The sequence below is a fragment of the Phocoena phocoena genome, chromosome 13 (genome assembly GCF_963924675.1).
Source record: "Phocoena phocoena chromosome 13, mPhoPho1.1, whole genome shotgun sequence".
Lineage (NCBI taxonomy): Eukaryota > Metazoa > Chordata > Mammalia > Artiodactyla > Phocoenidae > Phocoena > Phocoena phocoena.
The window spans coordinates 67,887,214-67,898,694 of record NC_089231.1 but is presented as its reverse complement, the minus strand read 5'-3'; the positions used below and the strand labels follow the sequence as shown (position 1 = coordinate 67,898,694).

Below are 11,481 nucleotides of genomic sequence, written 5' to 3'. Positions count from 1 at the left end.
GAAGCGCGAGGGCTTCTGGGTGTTGTAGTTTAAAATATTCAATCAGCAAGAAATGTTTGAGGAGAAAAGTTCGGTGATACATTTTGCCAACTATTTGGGCTACCGTGATCTGGATTTTAGGCGATCTGAATCACGCGCAAGCCATCAGTTACTTCCATTGTTCAAAACGACGAGCGCTGAGATCCAGAAGAACTACAAATCCCATAAAGCGTTACAAGTTGAGGACCTTTGGAGAGAAAGCTCGGTCGCGGTGCATGCGAGGTGGTGCTAGTTCGGCAGCGGACAAACATGGCGGGCCCGACGTTGACTGCGAGGTTGTACTCCCTGCTGTTCCGTAGGACCTCCACCTTTGCCCTCACCATAGCCGTGGGCGCCCTGTTCTTCGAGCGCGCCTTCGATCAAGGCGCGGACGCGATCTACGAACACATCAACGAAGGGGTGAGGGCCTGGGCCGATCCTGACCTTGGGCCCCTCTGAGGGGTGACAGTGAGAGTGAGGGTGGGGCGGGATTCAGTCTACCTTTACGAGGAGTGGGGGCGATCCCTGGGTGTCTTCTGTCTGCAGACTGCCGTCTGTCCGCTCCGCCCGGTGTGAATCCTAAAACGTTAAACAGGGTCAATAGATCCCACTTTGCAGGGGTTTTAAGTATTGCTGTCTTCCGCCCCATACACCCACTTGTCCATTTGCAGAAGCGAAGACTAACCTAGTGAGAGCAAAGGACTTGTTAGGGCTACATCACCAGGGAGTTAGAAGCAAGTCAGGGCTGGACCCGGGACCCCCTATCTCGTCTGAAGGTTTCAAGGGCAGATTTGAGCGGGCGACGGTCGTGAAAAGAACAACTCTTTAGATACCGTGGCTGGCCTTTTCAGCTAGCACTTTTCAGTTCCAAAGTCTTTACATGCTGTCAGCGGTGGTATTAATAATGGTTAAGAGTAGGGTGGGTATGAAATCAGAGAGCCCTGGATGGGAATACTGGGCCTTATCAATTAATAACTGTGACATCAAGGTGGGCGAGTTTCTTAACCTGTCTGAGCTTCACTTTTATCTGTGGAATAGAAATGATAATAATAGTAACTATCTCAGGGAATTATTGTGAGGATTATATGAGATGCAGGCAAGGTGCCACAGTACCTGGTAGGTGGTACTCCCAAAAAATGTCATTTGTTACATTCCTCACGAGAAAGTGGAAGCATAAGATAGAGCATAACAACACTTTTTAGACTCACTGTGTGCCAGGCACTGTGCTGGATGCCTTGCCTGCTTTCTATCGTTAAATTGTGGCTCATACTGGGGAAGGTCTTGGACAAATAAGGCCTGTGCCACCACTCACTCTGTTTTTAACTTGAAGCGGTCTGGCCCTACAGCCCAGGCAGGCTCTGTCCACTGATGTGGCCTGTGGCCAGGTCACCTTTCTGCCCTTATGAAAGTGCTGCTACTGTTGATCTTCAAGCAGTTCCTCTGGCCGTTTCCAACGTGTGGGGAAGGCAGCTCAGGATGTTGTCATAACCCACCCATCTTTGTTGCTTTTAGGAATGAGAATACAGCTAGTTCCTGACCCAATGATCATAGGTCTGAGGAAATTTTTTAAATGGCTCAATGTGAAGTATTTGGGGACCATGCACTTAGGACCTCTTGAGTAATACCTGGGAGTTGAAGAAATGAGACATTTTCCAGCCTCTGTTCCTTAATAATTGTATGCTCTGGGGGTAGGTCCCTCAGTCTCTCTACCTGTTTCCTGTAAAGTGAGATCATGCCTTCCCACTTACTTCACACCCTGATTGAGAGCATCTGAGCATCCTGTAAATGTTAGGAATGTACATCAAGCCTAGTACTGCTTCCAGTTTGCCCACTGCAAACTGTCAGCATGTGGTACATGTTTCTCTCAGGTTTGTTTTAGAGACCAGGGCGGTGGGAGGAGTTATAAAATGTGAGAGGCAAAACTAAGTTTGTGGTTCTTGTCTTTAAAATGCAGAAGCTATGGAAACACATCAAGCACAAGTATGAGAACAAGGCGTAGCTCCTTGGAGGCCCCAATCCAGGCCAGAAGGACCAGGTCCACCCACCAGCTGTTTGCCCAGAGTCAGGGCCTCAGCTTGAAGATGAAGCTCATGTCACTCTACACGGGCCACCTTTAGCTGTTGGCATGAGATGACGTCACCTGACAGACTCTTTAACTTCTGCTATGTTTGAAGTATGTTTAGTCAGAGTCATCAACAAATAAATGTAAATTGTCCTTGAGACCTGCTTCTGCATGAGGTGCTCTTTAACTACCTGATCTTCACTTAACAGTTATTTGACACCACTTCAAAGTCCTCTGCGAATATCTGAAGGGCAGATTCCATTATTTTGGGTTTCCCATTAACTTCCAAAGAAGAATTGTAGTTTTCAAACCATGAGCTAGAGTTGGTGATGTTATCTTCAGCTTTGGCTTCTAAACCAATAACTCCATTCTTAAGTCAGGCAGAGGATAGCTAACTGGCTTGGCCCTAGGGAAGCTCTGTGGATCCAGCGGGGGAACAAACCATGGCCTGAAGGTTTAGTCTCCATTCTGCCTTTAACTTGCTGAGTATCTTTGGGTAAGCTGGCGTACCTCTCTGGGCCACCGCTCATCTTCTGATGGCTGTAAGGGATGTTGGAAAACATGCAACATGGCTGGGAGCAGCCATGGAGAGCACTGGGACGTGCTGAACAGGAGAAGAGCAGTTCTGTTTGGTAACTGGCCGGGGAAGATGAGTGACTCACCTGTCTGCCATATTTCACCTGGAGCTTGGCATGATTGGGCCAGAGCTGGATCAACCACCAGCAACTAATGGGGAAGAGTCAGGTCGGGAAACCCAGGGGTAGGAGAGAACCGAGGAATTGCCCAGTTTGCCCTACCTGAGGCATATCTTAATGAAGATGAAGTCAGGCCCTCGAGAAATCATGACCTGCCAAAGGTAGTACAGCTCTGGGGGCCAAATCAAGACCTGAACCAAAGTAGAGGTTCATTCTAAGACTGATCCTAAGAATGATTTCAGCATTAATAGAGGAACACTCTGGGGGTTGAGGATTGCCACTTACTTTACACTGTTCCCAACGATTTGAGGGCAATGTGCTGGTGAAAAACAATAAAGCAGGGAGCATTCTCGAAGAGTTATTCTACATTATTCTTGAGCACCTGATGATGAGCTCAGGGCAGCAGAGTTAGAATGAGCTTAGTTGATCACTTGTCTCGGGGCGCATTCAGCCCAAGCAGCAAGCGTATTCCTAAGCCATTCTACATTAAAATGCCCGTTACTGGACTTCCCTGGTGGTCCAGTGGTTAAGGCTCTGTGCTCCCACTGCAGGGGTTGCAGGTTCGATCCCTGGTCGGGGAAGATCCTGCATGCATTGCGGCCCAGCCAAAAAAAAAAAAAGATGCCCCATTATTTATCATCAGCATTTCTGGGCTGTTGAGGTTGTTTGTGTGTGTATTTCCTTTCAATACGAGCCAAACATTAAAATAATCCCTGTTTTACTTATTTTAGGGGATTGAATATTTTCCACCCAGAACCTCAGAATGTGACCTTATTTGGAGCTAGGGTCTTTGCAGATGTAATTAGTTAAATTAAGATGAGGTCGTAAAAGGTTGGGGTGGGCCCTAAATCCAATGACTGGTGCCCTTTTAAGAAGGCCATGTGAAGACAGCAACAGAGATTGCAGTTGAGCTTTCACAGGCCAAGGAATGCCAGAGATTGCCAGCAACCACCAGAAGCAAGAAAAGGGACAAGGAAGGATTCTTCCCTAAAAACCAAAGGGGGAATTCCCTGGCGGTCCAGTGGTTACGACTCCGCGCTTCCACTGCAGGGGGCATGGATTCGATCCCTCGGTGGGGGAACTAAGATCCCGTATGCTGCGTGGCGCAGCCAAAAGAAATGATATGGAAAATTGGCACAGATGCACTACCGGAAAGAGTGTGTGAAGTGGTACCATTTCCTGGAGGATGTTTTGTACATACGTATTAAGATCCTTAATATACATACCCTTGATCCAATAAATTCCACTTCTAGCAACTTTTCCTTAAAAAAAATTAAAAAAATGAAGGTCCACAAGAGATGTTCATCATGTTGTTTATAATGGGCGGGGGTGGGGGGAGGATGAAATATCCAAAATAGGAATTACTATTGAGGTGAAATATGCAGTCATTTAAAACCAAGTTTTAACTGGGAGACAATATCTAACAAACATGGCATATCCAACTTCATTAATATGAAGGAAATATCCAACAAACATGGCATATCCAACCTCACTAATATGAAGCAGTCTTCCAAATCCATAAGACTAAGTAGAAGCTGGGGTGAATGACAGGAATAGGCAATTAAGGAATACAAATGGGGGCTTCCCTGGTGGCGCAGTGGTTGAGAGTCCGCCTGCGGATGCAGGGGAAGCGGGTTCGTGTTCCGGTCTGGGAAGATCCCACATGCCGTGGAGTGGCTGGGCCCGTGAGCCATGGCCGCTGAGGCTGCGCGTCCGGAGCCTGTGCTGCGCAACAGGAGAGGCCACAGCAGTGAGAGGCCCGCGTACCGCAAAAAAAATAAATAAATAAAGGAATACAAATGGCCACAAACATGAAAAGATGCCCAGTTTCACTAATAAAGAAACAAAATGAAATACCATTTTTTGTGCATCAGATGAACAAAGATGGAAAAGATTAGCAGTACCAGTATTTTAGTGAAGAAGCAGGCACTGCCCACAGGCATTGGGACAGTGATTTTGGAGGGTACTTTGTCGATATCTATTTTATTTAAATGTTTGTTCCTTTTGACCTTGATCTTCCACATCTAGAAAAATATCTCCAGAATCCCATGTGCACGTGAACCCATACAAAAAGTCATTGGAGCATTGTTTGGAATTAAAAAAGAAGAAAAATGCCTTTCAATAGGGAGTGGTTAAATACAAGGTAGATTCATACCACAGAAATCTATGCAGACAATAAAAAAGACTGAGGTGAGTCAGCGTGTAGTTGAAAAGAAAAAGTGAAAACAAAATCAAGTTGCAAAACGGTATGTTTAGTTTGATCTCACTTATGTAGACACACACACATTGATAAGGGTACACACAGAGTACTGCAGGATGTGCACTAAATTTTCCTGGGAAAACACACACCTGAGGGCTAGGATTTCAAACAACATTCACTTTGTGCAACAGTGATTGACTTTTTCTTGCAACGAGCAGATGTTGACGTTCTAATAAAAATATTTTATAGCAAAGAAAGCAATTCATTAAAAAATCTTTAAGGCAAATGCTCAGATAAAACAGTCAAAATATAAAGCTGAGTGATAAAAAGGAGGTCACAAATTCCTATAAAGCATGATACATTTTTAAAAATTGTTTGTTTTTATTTTTGGCTGTGTTGGGTCTTCATTGCTGTGCGCGGGCTTTCTCTAGTTGTGGCGAGCGGGGGTTACTCTTTTTTGCAGTGCGCGGACTTCTCATTGTCGTGGCTTCTTTTGTTGCGGAGCACGGGCTCTAGGCGCGCGGGCTTCAGTAGTTGTGGCGCGCAGGCTCAGTAGCTTGCAGGCTCAGTAGTTGTGGCACATGGGCTTAGTTGCTCCACAGCATGTGGGATCTTCCCGGACCAGGGCTCGAGCCCATGTCCCCTGCATTGGCAGGCAGATTCTTAACCACTACGCCACCAGGGAAGCCCAAGCATGATACATTTTTTAAGACTCAGCGCTTTCACTGCTGTGGGCCTGGGTTCAATCTCTGGTCGGGAAACTAAGATCCCTCAAGCAGTGAGGTGTGGCCAAAAAAAAAAAAAAGGAAATGCTCACACCAAATTGTTCACGGTGGTGAACTGGCTGAACTATTTTCTTTTCCATTGTATTTCCCCATGATTTCTAAGTTTTCTGCATCAAGCATGTACTCTCTTCATAATGTGGGAGTTTAAGTAAAAGGGGGAGAGAGCTTGATCACAGAGAGATGAAAAATGTGAGCCCCCAGCCCTGGCTCCAGGCCTGGAACCCGGCTGCTGGGTGGCCCAGGGCTCCTCTTCCTGAGGTCCCAGTGGGCACTTGTCCTTGATTGGCACTGCCAAATGGGAGCTGGACCTACCCAGGGCTGGGTGGGTCTGTCCGAAGGTGGGGGAAGTGAAGATTAGCACCCTCCTCAGACTGACACAGAGAAGCTGTTTATTGCTGGAAAAAATTCACCTCTGTCCCAAGCTCAGCCGGAGGCATGTTCTGGAGATGAGAGCTGTCTTTACAGTTAGAAAGCCCCAAGGACTCTGCACCTGGTCCCCTTGCACAGGTGTCAGGAAAAGCTTATTGCTCAGGTCCCTCATAAAGCAAGTTCCAGAAGGTCTCTGAAATTGTCTTCAGAAGTTAGCATCTGGTATAGCTCTGAGCAAGTAGGACTGCTCTCTGGGCAAAGAGTTTTGTGCTGATGTCCTATTCCTCTAGCTTCTCTCTTGCATTCAGAAACATCTCTCCAAACTGGTAGAAACCATTCATTCATTCATTCAACCAATACATCTCTGTTGAGTGCCTATTCTTCCTGGCGCTGTCCTAGACCTTGGGCAAATAGTGGAGAACCAGAAAGACCCCTACCCTCTTGGAGCTTAAGCATTCTAGGAGGTGAGACAGACAGTAAACAAGAAAGTAAATAAGAATTATAGCTCATGTTAAGGGCTATGAAGAAAATAAAACTGGGTAACATATAGGGAGTGACTCAGGTTTGAAGAGCAACATTAAATGGTCAAGGAAGTCTTCTCTATGGAGATGACATTTGAGCTGCGATTTGAATAGAAATCTCAGTCAGGTAAAGACCCAGAGTAAGAGCATTCCTGTAAATGAGAACAGCAAGTGCGAAGGCCCTGAGGTAGATGTGAGTTTGGTTTAGTCACTGTACTGAAGGAAGAGAGGGAATGATAGGGTCAGATGCTGTGTGGTCTTGTAGGCCACACTAAAAGAGTTTGGATTTCATTCTTTTTTGTTTGTTTTTTTAATAAATTTATTTATTTGTTTATTTTTGGTTGCATTGGGTCTTTGTTGGTGCACGCGGGCTTTCTCTAGGTGCGGCGAGCGGGGACTGCTCTTCATTGTGGTGCATGGGCTTCTCATTGCCGTGGCTTCTCTTGTTGTGGAGCACGGGCTCTAGGCATGCGGGCTTCAGTAGTTGTGGCTTGCGGGCTCTAGAGCGCAGCCTCAGTAGTTGTGGAACAGGGGCTTAGTTGCTCCGCGGCATGTGGAATCTTCCCGGACCAGGGCTTGAACCCATGTCCCCTGCATTGGCAGTCGGATTCTTAACCACTGCGCCACCAGGGAAGTCCTGGATTTCATTCTTAGAAGAAAGGGAAGCCCCTGGGGTGGGGGTGGGGTTCTGATTAATGATTTACATTTATCAACCACTTACTATGAGCCAGGCATTGTACTCAGTGCTCAGTAGCTCACGTCATTTAATTTGAACAATAACAACAATCCAAAAGGTCATATTATTGATATTATTCCTATTGAATAGCTCTAGTGAAGTGTAAAGAGCACTAATTTTAGAATGGACAGTCCTGCGTTAGAATTAAAGCCCCACCACTCACTAGCTGTGTAAACTCGGCCAAGTTACTTACCCTCTCTGAGTTGGTTTCCTCATCTGTAAAATACTCGCCGTGATATTCACAATGACAGCTATGATTCTTATTATTTCTGGAGAAGTTGTCATCTTGGAGGGGTGTCAAGGGGAGTAAAGATTACTTACAGTAAATCCTCACCCAGCTGTCTGCTTAATTAATCCAACTAGGGGCTACCCTGGAAACTTCTGGCACTCCAGGGCAGCCTGCCAAGGCTCAAAACTTTTCAGCTCTGGATGGAGTCCAATTTGTCCTGGCAACTCAAAGAAAGAAGGAAGGCCCAGCCCTTAGAACATTCTAGGCTAGTCCACGGTAAACACAAGAATGCCACCTATCACAGGCTGGGTTCCCTGGGAAGCAGACTCTGGGCTGGAAGTTAGGGTTCAGGAGGTTTATTAAGGAGTGCCCTTGGGGTTAATATCCTTCAGGTTGACAAAGGAAGGATAGGAAATAGGGCCACCAGAGGGAGAAGCCAGATGTAAATGCTGTCTTAATGGAGGCCTCGGGGCTGTGTATACCTGCATCCACTCCTTGGGGCTCTGCAAGATCCAATTTGCAAAATAAAGATAACTAGACATGCTTTTGCCTGTTAAAGGATGCAGACGAGAACTGGAAAAATGTTCACAATGTTTTATTAACTGAAAAAATGGTGAGAACAGCATGTGTCGAATGATCTCATTTTTGTAGAAAACCAATGTTTATATTCCTTTTTCTAAAATAATGCTAGAAGGATGAGAACTAAAATCCTAAAAGCGATTATTTCTGCTGGTTTTTCTTTCTTTGCTTATTTGTGTGACCCACAGCAAGCATGTTACTGCTTTTGTAAGAAGGTAGAGGGAGGCCAATGTAAGTTACTAAAAAGAAATAGATTTCATCCCATAACACAGCCAGCCCTTCCAACAACAAGGAACAAGGACCGTCCTACAGATGAGCTTGAAGTCTTCTGAGGAAGGGACAGAAATCAATGAATTTAAAATGTCTGAGCACGTAGAGAATGGACTTGAGGACATGGGTAGGGGGAAGGGTAAGCTGGGATGAAGTGAGAGAGTAGCATTGACATATATACACTACCAAATGTAAAATAGCTAGTGGGAAGCAGCCGCATTGCACAGGGAGGGGAGATCAGCTCCGTGCTTTGTGACCACCTAGAGGGGTGGGATAGGGAGGGTGGGAGGGAGACGCAAGGGTGAGGGGATGTGGGGATATATGTATACATATAGCTGATTCACTTTGTTATACAGCAGAAAATAACACAACATTGTAAAGTGATTATACTCCAATAAAGATGTTAATAAATAAATAAATAAATAAAATGTCTGAGCAATGTGCAAAGTTGGAGGGAATACAAATTCCCCAGGCAAGATGGAGGTAATGGCAGCTTCTTGAGTGTTAGGAAAGGATGGACACTCTGTACCAGGGGCAGGCACTGGCCCACTCGGAAGATCACAGACACACACACACACATACACACACACACACACACACACACACACACGCACACGCACACACACGCAAAGCTGCCTTTTCCAGGCATTCACCCAGGACCAGGCCTGGGCCCCATGCCGTTAACATGCCCTGTATCACTGGACCCTCAATCCGAGGTGGGCACTGCTCTCCACCCCATTTTACAGGTGGAAAATGAGGCTCAGAGAGGTTAAGTGTCTTGCCTAGGGTAACACAGCTAGTGAGAGTGGAGCAGAAGTTGAAAAACAGGGCAGTTGGCTCCAGAGCTCATATCCACCACACCGTATAAAAATCATTTTTCCCTTTTCACTGAGGCCTTGGCCTGATATGCTTGGATTTATGCACAGACTGAAAGCCAAGGGCAGGCTCCAGCCGGCATCAAGGACAAGGCAATGATGGAATGCAGGGAGCATTGGCTGGAAGCTCTTCCATCGACAGTCTGTGAGTACAAGGGTGCTGACTGCCTTCCTGCTGCTCCTGGCTTATCCTGCCTTCAGGACTCCTACATGGAAACTTCAACTGCTCTCTCTGGACCCTTCCTCTCCACTGAACCCTCAGAAGGCTGCCAGGTCAACTCCCCTGCTCAAACGCCTTTAATAGCTCCCCACTACCTATAAGATCAAGTTCAAATTCCTCAGCCTGACATTTAAGATCCAAGCTACCTCAAACCTCACTTAATACACCTTCCAAATAGGGCCCTTTGCTGTCTCATCTTGTGCTTAAACATGGATTATGGGGATTCCCTGGCGGTCTAGTCCTAACCAGGACTCTGCGCTTTCCCTGCCAAGGGCGTGGGTTCAATCCCTGGTCGGGGAACCAAGATCCCATGAGCTGCGCGGTATGACCACCACCACCAACAACAAAAACACATGGATTATGGAAGCAGAACATGCCCAAGTTTGAACTCCAGCTCTGCGCCTCTACATCCAGGAGACTTTGCTTCTCCTCTGTGAGCCTCAGTTTCCTCATGTGGAAAATGGGATAACGATAATGAGACCTCACGGTGCTTGGGAAGACATGTGAGATAAGGCTTGTGCTGTGCTTAGCACAGGCCTGTCAGGGGTAGTTTTGATACACTGCTTCAGCGAGCAAGTTAACGGTGGGGGCGTGAGGGGGAGCGGGGGTGGTGGTGGTGGTGATGCTCCCTGCACAGTCTCTAGGGACCAGCGCCTAATTAGCATAATCAGTCCACAAAATGATGGCTGAGAGCTTTGGGGATGACTGTACAGCTGAATCATCCAAGTGACCCCTCCCTGACACCACCGTTGTCCCAGCTGCTTTAAAACCACGTTCCCTTTCCATCCCTCTGAGGATGGATCACTTTCTTGTGTTCCCCTCTGTGTCCCTTGACAATCTTGTTTTCGGTGTCTCTAGCACTGTTGTAAACCCAGCAGCCTCGTGTCTTCCTCAGGCAGACCTTATCTCTTCCCCACACCTTTCACTGTGTAACAGAGTCCTCTGCTTCCGGCCATCCTCCTTCCTTCCTGATGTCGAAGCATACTTCTGTCTCCTTCCTGTATAGGCTTCCAACAGAGAAGCCACTTCCTGCCCTGGGGCTGAAATTCCACGAGATGCCTTGTCTCCTTGGTTCACTAAGCTTTCCTTATGAAACCCCTCCTTCAAACCGCGCCGTCCAATGATTATCCTTTCCTTCCACTGGCAGACGGGAGACTGTGGCAGAGTAGGGATTTGGAAAATAGGTCCTGCCTGGCTTTCTACTCTCCTCTCCTTTCCCCTGCCCCTCTGTCAATGGAATGACTCTATTAGAGGGGTTGTATCATCAGAAGTATGGTATTTAGAACGAAGGAGGTGATAGGTCCTCTTTTTCATGCTAAGCCAACCGCATGTAGAGTATTGTGGCTTCCGGTTCAAGTGCCAAGCTATGGAGAGGTAGGAAAACCAAGAGGCTGAAAATAGGGACTTTGGAGGCAGGCAAACCTGGGTTTGAATCCTGACTTAGCCACTATCAAGCGACTAACCTGCTAAATGGGGCTTATAATCACACCTATCACTGGCTTTGTTTCAAGGATTCAGTGAGGTAGTTTACAGTCCCCTGGACACCTCCTCTGGGCTCCCAGGGCACCCAGCACACACTTACCAGGCTGACTTGTACCTGTCCTCTTCTCTCTCTGGCCCCTGTGTGTCTAGGTCATCCTGAGCCCAGAGGCCTCTGGGAAGACTGCCCTGGAGGAGTCAGGGCAGCTGTGCTTAGGGGTTGAGACGTGGGGTGCCCAGAAAGCTGGCTGGAGGCACCCGCCACCCCTCATCGGGGTCCCTGTGAGCAGGGCCCTGCGAGTTCACTGGCCACCTCACAGCAGGCCACGACTGTACACGCCTTATCCCAGCCATCCTGCCAGCATCTCCAATTTATAGACAAGACAACTGTGGCTCGGAGAGGTGAGGCCACCTTGCTCAGAGTCACACAGACTGACAGTGGC

At 47.2% G+C, this 11,481-nt stretch overlaps 1 protein-coding gene across 1 annotated transcript; it reads left to right on the top strand.

Moving 5' to 3' along the window:
- The first annotated feature begins 236 nt into the window (after positions 1–236).
- Positions 237–2,238, top strand: UQCR10 (ubiquinol-cytochrome c reductase, complex III subunit X). The gene is made up of 2 exons (XM_065890189.1): positions 237–438; positions 1,973–2,238. Exons 1-2 carry the CDS (start codon positions 289–291, stop codon positions 2,015–2,017), a joined length of 195 nt encoding a protein of 64 aa, XP_065746261.1. The 5' UTR covers positions 237–288; the 3' UTR covers positions 2,018–2,238.
- The last annotated feature ends 9,243 nt before the right edge of the window (positions 2,239–11,481 follow it).